Source organism: Scyliorhinus canicula, chromosome 18 (genome assembly GCF_902713615.1).
Source record: "Scyliorhinus canicula chromosome 18, sScyCan1.1, whole genome shotgun sequence".
In the NCBI taxonomy this organism is placed as follows: Eukaryota; Metazoa; Chordata; class Chondrichthyes; order Carcharhiniformes; family Scyliorhinidae; genus Scyliorhinus; species Scyliorhinus canicula.
The window spans coordinates 62,736,215-62,752,804 of record NC_052163.1 but is presented as its reverse complement, the minus strand read 5'-3'; the positions used below and the strand labels follow the sequence as shown (position 1 = coordinate 62,752,804).

At 47.0% G+C, this 16,590-nt stretch overlaps 1 protein-coding gene across 3 annotated transcripts in view; it reads left to right on the top strand.

Annotated features, from left to right (window-relative positions):
* spata20 (spermatogenesis associated 20) overlaps positions 1-16,590 on the top strand; it is a 590,771-nt gene that overhangs the window by 108,858 nt on the left and 465,323 nt on the right. For all 3 annotated transcript variants that reach the window (XM_038776992.1, XM_038776994.1, XM_038776993.1), the window contains one exon: positions 13,012-13,086. In XM_038776992.1, the coding sequence (XP_038632920.1) occupies positions 13,012-13,086 (75 nt within the window). The remainder of the gene's footprint in view (positions 1-13,011; positions 13,087-16,590) is intronic.

The window sequence follows — 16,590 nt, the reverse complement described above, 5'->3', positions numbered from 1 at the left end:
TGCGAGAGGTGAGTGAGCCTGCTTGGTCCTTCACAATCTCGCATTTCACATTTTCAACGAACCTCTCATCTATGACTGTACGAACTATATCTAATGCTGCAGGGGGAATTAATTTCTCTGCTACAGTGTGGGGCATTTTCTCTTCAGCTACATGGTAAGCTACCGTGTAAAGGCTAATTGTACTTTGTCGCTCAATGTAACATTTCTGCTGAGGACATAGAACATAGAACATAGAACAGTACAGCACAGAACAGGCCCTTCGGCCCTCAATGTTGTGCCGAGCCATGATCACCCTACTCAAACCTACGTATCCACCCTATACCCGTAACCCAACAACTCCTCCCTTAACCTTACTTTTTTAGGACACTACGGGCAATTTAGCATGGCCAATCCACCTAACCCGCACATCTTTGGACTGTGGGAGGAAACCGGAGCACCCGGAGGAAACCCACGCACACAGGGGGAGGACGTGCAGACTCCACACAGACAGTGACCCAGCCGGGAATCGAACCTGGGACCCTGGAGCTGTGAAGCATTTATGCTAACCACCATGCTACCCTGCTGCCCCCGTCAGCTGACGATTTAAATTCTTGTTGCATCCTTTGAAAAAAATCAAGAGGTTTGTCCTCGAACTTGCCATGCTTAGTCTTCAAATGCCTTTGAAATTTTGAGGGTTTTAAACTTGAATTTGCCAGTACTTCCCTGCATATAACACACATGGGCCTTGCATCCTGATTTGCATTGGCACAATTAATAAATCTATATCTTAAAAAATCGTCTTTATACTGCATTGCGCCTGATTTCAGCTTCTTCTTAATGGGCTTCTCACCAGATGCCCCAGAGCTCACACCTGCACTGCTTTGTCCTGTTGTGGATTCTCCTGAACAGTTCACACCAGCACTGCCTTATCCTGCTGTGGATTCTCCTGAGCCACTCTCTCCAACAGGTTTAGTTGTGAGATCCTATCTGTTTGTGTCTCTGGCCCTCCCTTATAACAAAATGATCCATTTTAAATTTTGCTTGTTTGCTGCTGACAAAATGGAGGAATCACAATTGCGCCCAAAGCACAAAGCCCAAAGCATGACCTGCTCTCTGCCTCGCTTCAGGCAGGAAGATTACAATGAATTTTTAAAAAAAAATCTTCTGCCAGGAGGAGCCGGTGCTTCTCGCTTGGTTCTCCGCATGCGCGCCGATGAACGGGCACGCATGCGAAGTGCGGCCGCATTTTTCTATCTGGTCGCGGCCGTCAGTTTCAAAGCTGCTGGCAGCCGGCATTGTTAAAAGCCAGCTGCAACGGCTGCTGCGCGCGAATTCACGCGATCGGAAACTTCGCGATGGACGGCTCCGCAACCCTCCCAACACCAGGCCACAACCCACCCGCTAGAGCAAACAGCAGCGGCGACAGGGGCCTTGTTCCCCTGTGTAGCTCAAAGTTTTGTGAGGCCATATCGTTGGCCTGTACACTTGCCACCGGTGCCACATATAACACGCGTACCCAAGCCACAAATTTCAGCCCAAACCTGAACCTTCCCAGGACTTCTCCACCCGGTCAAATGCTTTCTCCGCATCCGTGGACACCACTACCTCCAGTACCTGACATAACGACGGAGTCATGATCACATTTAACAGCCTCCTTATATTACTAGAGAGCTACCTGCCCTTTACAAAGCCTGTATGGTTCTCTGTGACCACCCATGGGACAGAACATTCCATCCTCCCCGCCACCAACTTAGCCAGCGCTTTCACATCTGTATTTAACAGCAATATGGGCCTATACGACCCACATTCTAACAAGTCCTTCTTTGGTATCAATTTGATCGTTGCCTGCGTCATCGTCTCCGTCAGCCCCCCCCCCCCCCCCTTCTCCAATATCTCATTAAACACCCCCGAGAGATGTGGCGCCAGGTCCGTCGCAAAGTCCTTCTAAAATTCCACTGGATAACCATTTGGCCCCGGGCCTTCCCTGACTTACCCCTTATACTGTGCAATATCTCCCTCAGCCCCAAAGACTCGTCTAGTGCCTGCCTCTTGTCCTCCAAATGTGGAAACTCCAGCCTGTTGCACGTTTTACTATGGGCGCAAAACGCGTTTATTGGGGTGTATTAACTTCCAAGTGCTTAACACCGCTAGGCTCTGTTGTATGTATTTATTCAGCTTTAGGAGTCGCCAGTTGCCGTATAGACAACGTCACAAGTATTCCAAGGTCAAGTTCAAAGTAATAAAGACGATACACCGATTAGTAAGGTCCAAACGATAATATTTATTATACAGTAATAATAAATATTCATGCACACACTAAGAGACTAAGCTATGACTAAACTAAAGTAATCAGAATACTTATCTAACAGGAACAGGCAAGGTCAGGGAGCGAGGCCTTCGTCCTGGTCTTGGGGCTGCAACCTTCAGCAAGCGTTCTGGTCACTGGGGGTTCTAGCGGGCTTAGTTCGCGTAGTGAGCGTCGTACTGGCACTTACGGTTCGGCGGCTGGTGCTCAACGGCTGGAGTCAGTGGATCTTCAAAGTAGTGGTCAGAGCCGGAGCACGGAAAAACAGACCGGACAACACGAGGTCCCTATCTTTTATAGGGGTTCCATTGTCCTTCCCTCTTCTTGGGCGGGCTCTACCTATTGGATCAATTTCTTATCGATACTGGATTAATTCCCCAATGCGAGGGAGTCTCCGTGATGGAGGGGGCGTTTCTTATGTCCTTTTGTTTGGAGGTTTCTGGTGCCTCGATGTCTGGGCCTTGATTAGAATGTGTCCATTCAGAACCAAATGTATCTATTGTGTGGGTGTTCAAGTCTGATGGCCTCATTAGCATGCAAAGCGTTTTGCCATTTGCACCTAGCTAAGGTCTTCTCACCTGAGCCCAAACTGGTTTCTGCTGCTGCAGAATGCAAACTGCTCTTTGCAGACTGCTGTTCTGGCTAAACTGTCTGTTTCCCAGCAGTCTTAGCGGTTGACCTATTTTGTAGCTCAGCATCCATTTTAGGTGGCTACATTCCCTCCTTGTGATCCTCACAATCAAAATATTGTGAAGGATCACAATGTACGTCGTCTTGAGTGCATCTGGGTTGCCTTCTTTGTGTCCCCTGACCTCTTGCCAGTTCCTGAGCTACTCTATCTTAAACTATGGGAAGAAAATTTTTTTAGCTAACATTCTACTTGGCGCTATGTCAAAGGGGACATGCATTACCATAAACTGGGAACCTCTACCTATCACAATTATCCCTAACTTTACTTAAACATTTCCTCACACTCTAAAACCTTAACCATTCACACCACAACATCACATTTCCTAACTCGGCAGTCGAGTATAGGACAATACAATACAGGGTCGAATTTTTATTCATTACACAGTTCTTTATTCATCATGGGGCAAAGGGGATTGATGAAATCGGAAAATCGGAGATCGAACTCCATAGACGGAAGGGCAAGAACGGGAGGCTCTCCTCTTCCACTTCCTCAACCTGAGGGTCTGTACAAGGATAACGAGGGTCGCAATCACCAGTAGTGATTCGATTACATATGACATGGAGTACCATGTCATAAATTTAGTGCACCAGGTCTGAACCTCACTGATCAGAGCTGAGCACTGGGGAGTGGTTGTAAGGGAAACATTTACGGTGGGGGTTGTGGGGGAAACGTGTCTTGTTTCCACACAAACAAATATCACAGTTAACAACAGGAGGTGAGCTTCCATCATCTTTATCTTGGTATTCTTCTTTCTTCCTCCTGTATGGACAATCTTTGCTTTGATCCCTGTCTCGACCTTCGAAAGCTATGGGATCAAGCACAGTATCTGTCAATACACAGTTTAAGATCTTTACTTGTTATTGCATCTGTCTTTTATATTCCGATTGACCCTTAAAAAATGAGTGGCCAAGTCACACCCTGTGACTCCCCTCATTTTTTTTTTTCTTTTCCAAAAGCGAATTTGAAGACCAGAATACACCTAACAATCCTTCTCCTGCGAGCCGTCTCGCAGGCTTTGCTAGTTTACCATCCGAATGTTCCTGGATGTAAATAGCATGTGGGATGGCGGGCGAAGGGCTGCCTAACGAAAAATGAAAACAAAATTTTGAAAGAAACGTCCGAATGAGTTGCGTATGGGCCGCTACGGGTACGAGTTGGATGGGATCCCCGGGTAGGGCGTGCTGTGCCATACCCGAGCTTGGCTGACCAAAGTGGGTTCTCAGACAGGGCGGGTCCTCAGTGCCGTTTGTCCACTGCCTGAGTAACCTGGATTAAAACGGGTACGAATGTGGTTACCGTGACTTGCAGCCTCTATTCGCCGAATAGAGGGGCACCTAAAAACAATGGAGCCAAGATGCTCCGTTCTGAAAACAGGGAACAAGTCGTGAACCGTGTCGGTTCACCAGAGGATACAACTGAAGTTCTCAGAGGTTTCGGCAGAGAAACTATTGGGTGTGTTGGAACCGAAGTTCTCAAAGGTATCTGCGGACAAACTAACGTGTATGTGAGGTGGTCACAATCTTTTCAGCTGAAAAGAAGATGTCCATCCTCCAACTGAAACATTTACATTCCTGAAACAAAACAAACATAAAACGAAGACAAACATACGTGCAGGTTCCATCAGAAAGGACATCGTTTCCCTCAAACGATTCCTATTTTACATCATCTGGACACCTCACTTTTCCTCTGTCTCTGTGAACAGGGTCACAAAGGGGTTGCCGTGTCGGGAGTCAGACACCGTGTCGTCCTGCTCTCCCGGATCCCACACCCTTGTGTGGATCAGGCATGCTATTTTCGAATTGTGTGACCGGGGGTCACTTTCGTCATTGCGGACAAGTCTGTAGGAATTGTCCCTGTGCCATAGTGTTGTGTCAAGTGTGTTGTCGGGGTAGTCGGGGTCGGGTGGTGGTTCTGGGTTTTTAAGGTAAGTGACTTCCATGGGGTCACTGGAGTCGGGGTCGTAGTTGGTGCAGTGTGGGCTGTATGGCTGTGTGCTGTCGCTGTCCTCAGAGTCAGTGTCTGTCCTGCTGTCTCTGCTGTGGCAGCTTGTGGGCGTGTCGGGGCGTGGTCTGTTGTGGGCGGAGTCGTGGGCGAGTCCGTTGATGAACTGGTCTGTGAGGGGGATGGTGGAAAAGTGTCTCTAGTGGGCGGGGTGAAGTGTTCTGCTGCATCTAGCAGGACATGGTGAGCATGGTTAGACTGTGTCCCATATGCCTTTAACTGGTTGATATGGAACCACGCGGTCTTCCCATTAGGATATTTTACCCTGTAAACTGAGGGGCTAATTTTATCCGAAATTGAGTATGGACCGGAATATTTTGGAGCCAAAAAACTGCTGGGGTTGTAAACAGATAACATTACCTGTTGCCCAACCTGGAATTCTGTGGGGTGTACGGTCTTATTAAAACAAGCGGTGCGTTGTTGACGGCGTTTCCCAAGCTGAACTGCGGCTGCAATCTGTGCAGACCTCACAGTCTCAACCAAGTCTCTAACCGTCTTTTCGTGTGTGAGGGCTGTCACCTCGGGGCTGGTCATGTCCAGTCCTAAAAGGAATTCTGTCCCTTTCATAGGGCGTCCGGTCATGAGTGTGTGTGGTGTGTAGCCTGTGGAAGTGGAAACAGTGTTCCTTATGAACATGAGTGCAAATGGGAGCACTGAATCCCATGTGGAGTTATTCTCCTGAACCATTTTCCTAAGGGTAGTTTTTAGAGTCCGATTCATGCGCTCCACAATCCCGCTGGACTGTGGATGATACGCAATATGGAAATTTTGTTTTATCCCAAATATTGTCAGGACGTTCCTCATGACCCGTCCTGTAAAGTGAGATCCCTGGTCCGAATCAATACTTCGGGGTAAACCCCATCTCGTGAAGATGTGGTGGGTCAGGATCTTTGCAGCTGTCTTGGCTGTATTTGTTCTAGAGGGGAATGCCTCTACCCATTTGGTAAAGGTGTCGATGACCACCAGAACGTATTTATAGCCATTCCTACAAGGGGGCAATGGTCCTATAAAATCGATCTGGAGGTTTGTCCAGGGGCCGTTTACTGGGCGAGTATGCCGAAGTTGTGCCTTCTTAGAATACCGCTCCGGGTTATTCTGTGCACAAATAAGGCAATTCTCTATATAATGTGTGACATCAGTCCTGAGATTAGGCCACCAACAGAGTTGCCTGAGGTGCCTCGTTGTTGCATCAATTCCCTGATGCCCGTGGTTATCGTGGAATAAAGCAATCATTGCATTCCTGTCCTGCTGCGGGACCACATAAAGTTGTTCCTTAATGATCACACCCTCATGTGTGGTCAGTGCGTTTTTAAATCTCTCGTACTCTGGCACAAAATTGCCTTTAAAAACCTCCCGGAGGTCCTTATCCTGCTTTTGTGCTGCCACAAGATCTTTAATATCTGTCTGTGAGATTTGGACTGCGCTCACAGGGGCGCTAGCTGGTGCGCTAGCTGGGGGGGTCCATAAGTGTCCTCGCCTGGAACCTGCCTTAGCCAGTGCGTCGGCTTTTACATTCCCAGGGGGTGATGACCTATGGTGACTTCTTACTTTTATTATGCCGAAGGTCCTGTCCTTCGCATTTGCTAAAATATGCTGGAGTAGAGGGGCTGATGGAAGGGGTTTCCCGTCTGCGGAGACAAAACCTCGTGTCCTCCACAGGGGCAGAAAATCGGTCAAACTGTTACATACATATAAGCTGTCTGAATATATGTCTGCTGGGCTGGGGAAAGAAGCGGGGTGGTCCACTATATACGCTATGGCCGCGAGCTCTGCTGCCTGCGCGCCTAAGTGACCTGGTAACTTAAGAGCTATCTCTTCGAGAGCGCGCCCCTGCGCGTCCTCTACATAGATGCCGCATCCTGTGATACGCTCACCATTTAAAACTGTGGAGGAACCGTCTACATAAATCCTCAAGGGTCCACACGTGTCTGTGGGTTGGGGGCTTTGTTTTGGGTTTCCTATCTTCCTGGGGGGTGTTTTTGCGATAAAGGGTCCTGTGTTATGCAGGGGAGCTACAATTTCACAGTCATGGGGCTGTCCTGGGTATTGGAGGTTGTCTGCTAAATATGTGTGTGTGCGGGTCCGTTTTACTGTAATGTCCCGTCCTTGTAGAAGTAGTGTCCATCTAGCTGCCCTAATCTGGCTAACTGAACCGTCCTTCAGTCGACCGTCTAGGAGTAGCTGTGTGGGTGTGTGTTCGGTCAGAATAGTAATGGGGTTGAGTCCGGTAATGTATGAGAAATACTGCACTGCCCAGAAGACAGCAAGGAGGTGCCTCTCACAGGCAGAGAATCCTTGTTCTACCGGGTCTAACAGTCGGGAGGCATAAGCCACTGGTCTTAGCTGCTCGTGCCGTTCCTGAAGCAACACGGCCGAGAGGGTCAGATCGGTGCTCGCTACCTCTATTGCGTAGGGTGAAAGTTGGTCGGGGACTAGCAGCGCGGGTGCTGCACTAAGGGCTCGTTTTAACTCTTCCACAGCGCCTGTATGCTGCGGAAGCCATTCCCAGGGGGCTCCTTTCTTAAGGAGGTCTGAGAGTGGGGCGGCTTTTGTCGCGAATCCGTCGATGTGGTTCCGACAATAGCCAACCAGTCCTAAAAACGACCGGAGGGCTGATACATTCTGGGGAAGGGGCAATTTGACAATCGAATCAATTCTTTTGAATTCGATCTTGCGTTTGCCGTGTGTGATGACTGTTCCCAAATACATCACTTTACTTTCCAAAATCTGGGCCTTTCTTGGGTTAACTTTACATCCAATTGAAGTCAACAGTTCCAGGAGTTCGGCCAGAAGCGTAATGTGCTCTGCCTTTGTGTCTGTCTGCAGTAGTAGGTCGTCTACATACTGTACCAGACATTCGGGGCGGGAGAATTTCTCTAAACCACTTGCCAACTGTCGGTGGAAAATGGAGGGGGAATTGTGGAATCCTTGTGGAAGGCATGTCCACGTATACTGCTGTGTTTTAAAAGTGAAGGCAAATTTGTACTGGCACGCTTTTGCCAATGGTATTGACCAGAATCCGTTACTGATGTCCAATACCGTGAAGTATTTGGAGTTGAGTCCCTGCTTGAGCATGGTCTCGGGACTAGTAGCGACCGTTGGGGCTACTGCGGGGGTTACTTTGTTGAGTTCCCGATAATCGATGGTCAGACGCCATGATCCATCGGGCTTCCTCACTGGCCAAATAGGGGCATTATTGGTCGAGGCTACCGTTCTGAGGACACCTTGCTCCAATAAGCTTCCTATCACCTTCTCTATTTCCACCTCTGCTTCCAGGGGAAATCTATACTGTTTCTGTGGTCGGGGGTCCTGTCCGGTAACGTGAACTGGTCCAGTCATTCTGCCACAGTCATGACGGTGACTTGCAAATGCTGTCCTGTGTTTGTTCAGTAGGGCTTTTATTTGTCTGTCGGTGTGGAGTGTAGTCAGGTCGAATGAGTACTCTCCCACTGCGCTAATCCGATTAGCGTAGTCTCCTACTGTGAGGGTGGCTGGTGCTCTGTCTGATCTAGCCATTCGCCAGACACACTGGTTCACTGGGTCGAACGACAAGCTATGAGCGTTCATAAAATCTATCCCCAGGATGTGTTCTGCTGGCCGGGGAAGATTTACTAGAACTACGGAGTGTTTGGTTGTGATGTTCCCTAGCTGGATCGGTACGGGTGCTGTGATATGTCCCTGCTGCGAGTGTCCGGTGAACCCGCTAAGTGTAATGGTGGAGGTGGTCGGCCACGTGTCTGCGTGTGCCGTGATCGTGGAGTTAATGGTGGTGCGGGAGCCTCCTGTGTCCCACAGTAACTCTATGGGCTTCCCTTTTACTCTTGCTGTGACTACGGGTCTCCCTGATGAATCCCATAGTGTGTCACAGACCCAAGTGGGGGAGCCCGAACACCGTCAGTTCGTCTCGTCCACATTGGTGGGTCCTGACTGCACTGCTACATTGTGGATGGGTTTTGCCTTACTGCGGTTCAGAGTGCCTGTCTGCTGGCCTCTCTGAGATCGCTGGGGTGCTTGGCATTCTTTTGCCCAATGCCCTAACTGTCCACAGTTATAGCATTCCTGGCCTTTCTGCTGTGGGCTGTTCTTCCCTTCATTTACCCATGCGGGTTTCTGATGCTCTCTCACTGCCTGAATATCTGCGGCAGCCTGAGCCTCTTCTGGGGATTGAACCTTATTCTTAGCCTGAATTGATTGCTCCCATGCGCGGGACAACCTTTTCAGGACCCATTTCTCATTATGGGCCTCCTCTGAGGGGTCATAACTGTTGCAAGCGCTCTGTCCTGCCTCTGTTGCGTGTGAGATTATGGTTCGCGTCCATTTGACCATATTTTCCCGGTTCAAATGCGCTCTGTTTAACTCGCCGAAAACTGCATTGAAATGAATCCACAGCCTTCCTGCGAATGCTGTGGGGTGTTCGGATCTTTTCTGCCTGCACTTATTCAGTCCTTCTACGGGGTCACCTCGATTATACCCGATGGCATCTAAAATGGAGGTGTGCATCTCTTCTCGGGTGCCTCCTGCCACGTTCTGTGGGTCGGGGAGGGCTGCTACTACTGACTGGTCTAAACTCAGCACTGTGAGCTTAACCTGCTCTCTCTCATCCAGGCCGTACATGGTAGCCTGCTGTTTTACTTTAGCGAAGAATTGGTGGGGGTCTGCGGTGGGGAGGAACGGAGTGATCTTCTCACATGCGTCCCTGAGCTGGGTTACAGTTAAGGGGGTGGTGTAGGTTATATCTGGTGCGCCTTCTGTTATGGCTTTTCTCTGCGTGGTTACTGGGTTCATGGGTGCGGATATGATCTGATCTGTGGGGGGTGGGGGTGCCTGCCTTTTCTGTTGCGCGGCTGGCGCACATGTTCCCTGAACATATCGCTGTGCTGTTTCACTTAGTTCTTGCCAATCTGGGGCATTTTCTCCATCTAACTGGGTTCCAAAGGTGCATTTTGCACCGAAAGCAGCGATTGCAGCTCTGCAATCTGTTTCCTGCATTTCGCGTGGTCCACAGTACTTTGCCTTTGTTCTGTGGTTGCAGCATGGAGTGCTCTCAAAGCTGCTTTGAGATCAGAGCATTGCCTCTGCAACGCCTCCACCTGCTTCTCTGATTCCTCCCTTATCAGAACGGCACGTTGCACGTCCTGATAAGCCTTTTCGTACTGGGTCTGGGAACTGCTGAGATGGGCTAGACAAGACTGATGTGCCCTCTTGGCATCATCCACCTCTCTACCTTTCTCCATCAACTTCCCTCTTAGATCCAGATTCTCTTTCTCAATGTCCCTGACATCGACCTTACACATGCGGTTCCTTTCCTCTAATTCTGTCCGGAGCGTCCTGACGACCTCCTCTGTGCCTCGCAACTGTGCCAAACAGGACACGATTGCCATCGGCTTGCGTGCTTTACTGAGGTTCTTTTTGTGAATTTGAGAGAGGTTCTCCCACCAAGTATGTCCTATACTTCCGGGACCTGTCTCCTCATTCAAACAAAACTCTTTCCAAAGGGGCCATCCCTTTCCTTGTAAATATTTGCGGAGTTCCAGCTCCCACGTGGGACACTGGCCTACCCTGCTACTGTTGCTGGTCGCTGCGACCACAAACTTTTCTGGATCCATCAGACGTTCCATTGCCTGCATGGCCATTTTCTCTGACTCTCTTTTAGTTAATTTGGAACAGGGGGTTGCTGGGGTTGTGTTTCAAGAAACGGGTACGGCTTACGCTATGTTCCATTCAAAAACTGCCGAAAGTTTGTCGCAACAAAATGCTTTCAGTTTTACCTTACAGCCCTGTTAGTACGCATGCACTAAAACACACTTCCGAATTACGCTTATTAGTTTGAACACCTTGAATACTCGTGATTTTCTTTACTTTCTTACTTTCTCTGTAATTTGGAGTTCCAATTCAAATTTCAGGGTCCTGGACGGTGTGGGGTTTCCACTTACAACCGTGTCCCGTCAGGAAGTCGCCACTAAATGTTGCACGTTTTACTATGGGCGCAAAACGCGTTTATTGGGGTGTATTAACTTCCAAGTGCTTAACACCGCTAGGCTCTGTTGTATGTATTTATTCAGCTTTAGGAGTCGCCAGTTGCCGTATAGACAACGTCACAAGTATTCCAAGGTCAAGTTCAAAGTAATAAAGACGATACACCGATTAGTAAGGTCCAAACGATAATATTTATTATACAGTAATAATAAATATTCATGCACACACTAAGAGACTAAGCTATGACTAAACTAAAGTAATCAGAATACTTATCTAACAGGAACAGGCAAGGTCAGGGAGCGAGGCCTTCGTCCTGGTCTTGGGGCTGCAACCTTCAGCAAGCGTTCTGGTCACTGGGGGTTCTAGCGGGCTTAGTTCGCGTAGCGAGCGTCGTACTGGCACTTACGGTTCGGCGGCTGGTGCTCAACGGCTGGAGTCAGTGGATCTTCAAAGTAGTGGTCAGAGCCGGAGCACGGAAAAACAGACCGGACAACACGAGGTCCCTATCTTTTATAGGGGTTCCATTGTCCTTCCCTCTTCTTGGGCGGGCTCTACCTATTGGATCAATTTCTTATCGATACTGGATTAATTCCCCAATGCGAGGGGGTCTCCGTGATGGAGGGGGCGTTTCTTATGTCCTTTTGTTTGGAGGTTTCTGGTGCCTCGATGTCTGGGCCTTGATTAGAATGTGTCCATTCAGAACCAAATGTATCTATTGTGTGGGTGTTCAAGTCTGATGGCCTCATTAGCATGCAAAGCGTTTTGCCATTTGCACCTAGCTAAGGTCTTCTCACCTGAGCCCAAACTGGTTTCTGCTGCTGCAGAATGCAAACTGCTCTTTGCAGACTGCTGTTCTGGCTAAACTGTCTGTTTCCCAGCAGTCTTAGCGGTTGACCTATTTTGTAGCTCAGCATCCATTTTAGGTGGCTACAAGCCCATGCCAAAACCGCCCCATGTCCCGTTCTTCACTCCCCGGGTCTGCCCTGTACAGCTTCTTATAGTATTCCCTAAACGTCTTATTCATCCTCCCTGGCTCCGTCACCACCTACCCTGTCTGTGACAGTATCCTCAATATTTCCTTGGACGTGGCCTGCCTCCGTAGTTGATGTGCTAACATTTAACCTGCCTTCTCCCGTATCTGTACTGCACATCCCCTTGCCCTGTGCAGCTGGCCCACAGCCGTCCCTGTCGTCAACCTATCAAATGGTTGATCGGATGATATTTGTCCTCTCTCTTGTTCCCATGACTCTGAGGTGGAGTGCCGTGAACCGTATTGCATTGATGAGGATCAGATGAGGGGAGTTTCATTACTCCACTGTCCTGGGCCTCCAACTTAAAAAGCTGTTGAGGATAAAGAGTACATACAACTACTTTTGAGGGTGCACATTGCTGCAGCTGAAGATAGTGGGCACAATAGCACAACAGTTGAGATTTGTAGGATTATAGTTGAGGGCACTTCTTGCTGGAGAAAACAACTCATGCAAGGCTAGTGCACAGGAATTGTTACTTGAACTGGAGGGGAGGCTGGTGTTTACGATACTTCTACCATCCTCTGTCTTTGCCTGTTGTAAAGTACTGAAAGAGTGTAGAAAAATCTGAGCGTTGCCCTAGATTCTGAATTTTAAACTAATGTTGTTTGTTTCCCCCAGGAGCTGAATGCAAACTTTGTGTCGATTTACATCAAAGTACTACAGTGCCAAGGCCTCTGTGGCACCCTGCTGTTAACTACTTTTGCTTTTTAAAATCAAGTGCCCCAGGTTCTGACTGTACAGCTCCCCCGTGCAGTACAAGGTTAATTATTTTGCGCGATTCAATATTTCTGTCGTGGAGCTCAATTTTGAAGTGTTTGGAGATAATAATGATATGTTCATGCGATTATGCATGTGCCATATCCTGGGAGCCAGTTTGATGCTATTTGTTATTTATGACTTTATATGTAAATTGGAAAGTTTGGAAAGTTCACTTCTGCTTGCACTTAACCCAGTTCTGAGTTAAGTTGGGGCTGCCTTTTTGTTCAGTCAGCAGTTCAGAGTCTAAACAGTGATGCATCTTTTCACAGATCTCTGGTAACTCGTTCTTTGCGGATGTTGCTCGAGACATTCTGCTCTATGTCTCTCGAGATCTGAGTGACCAGGTAAGTCATCACTTTCCTCCAATGTTACCATTTGAGTGCCAATTATTGTGGAGTCTGTCATAGGAACAGAAAATAAGAGCAGGAGTTGGCCGTTCTGTCCTTTGGGCCTGCTCCATCATTCGATATGATTATGGCTGATCCTCTATATCTCAACAACACACTCCTGCGCTCTCCCCATACTCCTTGACACCTTTTAGAGTCTAGAAATCTAGAAACATGTCTATCTATTTACATATAATATATTCAGTGACTTGGCCTCCACGGCATTGTGTGGTAGAGAATTCCACAGGTTCACTGTCCGCTGAGTGAGAAGCTTCTTGTCATCTCAGTTCTAAATGACTTACCCTGTAACCTGAGACTTGTTCTAGACTCCCACCACTCCCAGCCAGAGGAAGCAACAATCCTGCATCGAGTCTGTCCAGCCCTGTCAGCATTTTATATGTTTCAATTAGATTGTTTCTCATTCTTCTAAATTCCAATGAATACAGGCCCAGTTGTCCCAATATTTCCTAATATGACAATACTGTCTGATGAACCTTCGCTGCACTCCCTCTGTGGAAAGTATATCCTTTCTTGGATAAGGAGACCAAAACTGAACACACTACTCCAGGTGTGGTACCAACAAGATCCTGTACAGTTGCAGTTAGACATCTTTACTCCTGTACTCAAGTTCTCTTGCAATGAAGGCCAACATACCATTTACCTTGCTGTACCTGCATGCTTACCTTGAGTGACTGGTGTACTAAGACACCCAGATCCCTTTATACATCAACATTTCTCAATCTATCACTATTTAAATAATACTCGTCATTCTGTTTCTCTGTCCAAAGTGGATAACTTCTCATTTATCCATGTTGTATTGCACCTGCCATGTATTTACTCACTCACACAAATTATCTAAATCAACTTGAAGACTTAATATCCTCCTCAACTTTCACATTCCCACTAAGTTTTGTGTCGTCAGCAAACTTGGAAATATTACATTTGGTTCCCTCATCCAAATCATTGATGGATACTGTGAATAGCTGGGGCCTAAGTGCTGATCTAAGTACTGTGGGATTCCACTAGTCATCACCTGCCATTTTGAAAAAGACCCATTTATTTCCACTCTGTTTCCTGTCTGCTAACCAATTCTCAACCCATGCCAATATATTACCCCCAAACCTATGCACTTTAATTTTGCACACAAACTTCTTATGTAGGAGCTCATCAAAAGTTTTCTGAAAGTCCAAAACACCACATCCACTGGTTCACACTTATCTAGTCTGCTGGTTACTTCCTCAAAAAATTCCTGTAGGTTTGTCAAACATGATTTCCTTTTCATAAATCTATGTTGACTTTTTCTGATCCCATTGATATTTTCGAAGATCCCTGTAATCACATGCTTTATAATAGACTCTAGCATTTTCCCAGCTGGGCCCTGTGTGATGAATATAAAAGTTGATTTATTATGCACTTCTCTTCTCCACTTCTGTGTAGAAGTGTTTTCTGAAGACAGTGATATGCCAGGTCCTGATTGCAGACTCTCCAAACTTTCCTTCATAAACTTGAGCTCATCTAAAACTCTGCTGCCTGTGTTCTAACTTGCACCAAGTCCTGATCACCCAATACTCCTTTGCTCACTGCTGTATTTTTGGCTCCTGGTTAAGTATCATCTCCATTTTTAAATTCTCGTCCATGTTTTAAAAATTTCTCCATGGCCTCATCTGTCCCTGTCTCTGTAATCACCTCCAGTCCCACCACCCTCGGAGATACCTGCGTTCCTCTAATTCTGGCCTCTTGAGCATCGTCAATTTTAATCACTTCCCCGTTGGTGGCCTTGGTTTTACTGCCTGGGCACTAAACTCTCGATTCCCCCTTTACGCCACTCTGCCTCTCTTCTTTGAAAGTCTCCTTAAAACCAACCTCTTTAACCAAACTTTTGGTCATCTGCCCTCATATTTGCTTATATAGCATGATGTCAAATTTAGTTTGATAACAAAGTGCCTTGGACATTTTACCACTATAAAGGCACCATGTAAATATAAGTTGTTGTTGCTAAGATCAGTGTACTCAGCAAGGGCCGGAGATTTGAGCTTAGCCTTTCTTGCTCTGCCGGCCTCATTGATTAATGGCATCAGGCTGGAAGCTGATTTCCTTGCAGTGCCTTGCATTGTGGTTGATAGGCTATTCTACTGCAGGGACTTCACAACAGAACCTGGTTTTGGCCTTTCTTAACATCAATACAATCCTCTTTATTGCAAATGTCACTAGAGAGAGATTAGAAATGAGAAAACTGGATTCCTAACATAGGAATGCAGAGGACTAAATGAAGTGTTCCTGTCAACTGTGAGATCATAGAATGATGCAACACAAAGGTGGCAATTTGACCCATTGCACTTGTGCCAACATTTTTAAAAAGCTACCAATTAGTTCAATTGCTTTGCCCTAACCTTATTGCCCTGAAGGTTTCCCCTTCAGATATTTATCCAACTCCCTTTCGGAGGTTATTAAATCTGCTCCCTCACCCTTTCAGGCTGTGGATACCACATCACAACTCACTGTGTAAATAAAAAACAATCTCTCATCCCGCCTCCGGTTCTTCTGCCAGTTAGTTTAAAATCTGTGCGTCCTGGTTACTGCCAGTTTTTCTTATCCATTCTGTAGAAAATTTCCTAATGTTGAACATATCCATTAATCTCCCCTTAACTTTCTCAGCTCTAAGGAAAACAATCCCAGCTTCTCCAGTCTCTCCACATAATTGAACTCCTGCATGCCTGCTACCATTCTAGTAAACCTCCTCTGCTCTCTTTCTAAGGCTTTGACATTGTATAGTATAATGCAGTACTCCAGCTGAAGCCAACACAGTGACATATAAATGGTCAGCTTAAATTCCCTGTGATTGACATAAACAAAACAGTTCACACAAACTCAACTTAGAATGGATCTAGCTGATCGACACAGCATGCAGCAGTTTATCTACTCACTGAGACGATGCTGCAGGAAAACAAAAATAACAACTTCATTGAGATAGCACCTTAAACTTAGTAAAATATTTCAAAGTTCTTCAACTAAACTTTGAAACTGAGCCTCATAAAACGATATTAGGGAAAATAAGATAGGTTTTAAGGAGTGTCAAAGTAGAAAGAGAGGTCGAACGATGGAGGAGTTAGTGTGGATTCTCTAAAGTTTAGAACCTTGACATCTAAAGGCACAGTGACTAATGCTGGAGCGATTAAAATTTGTTCAAGAGGTTAGAATTAAAAGAGAAAACAAGGGGTGCAGTGGTTAGCACTGCTGCCTCACGGCGCCGAGCACCTGCGTTCGATCTCGGCCCTGGGTCACTGTCTGTGTGGAGTTTGCATATTCTGCATGTGCCACCCTCACAACCCAAAGATGTGCAGGGTAGGTGAATTGGCCATGCTAAATTGCCCCTGAATTAGAGAAACAAAGAATTGGGCACTTTAAATTTATATTAAAAAATAATTAAAAGAGCATAGATATCTTGGAGGGTGGTATGTCTGG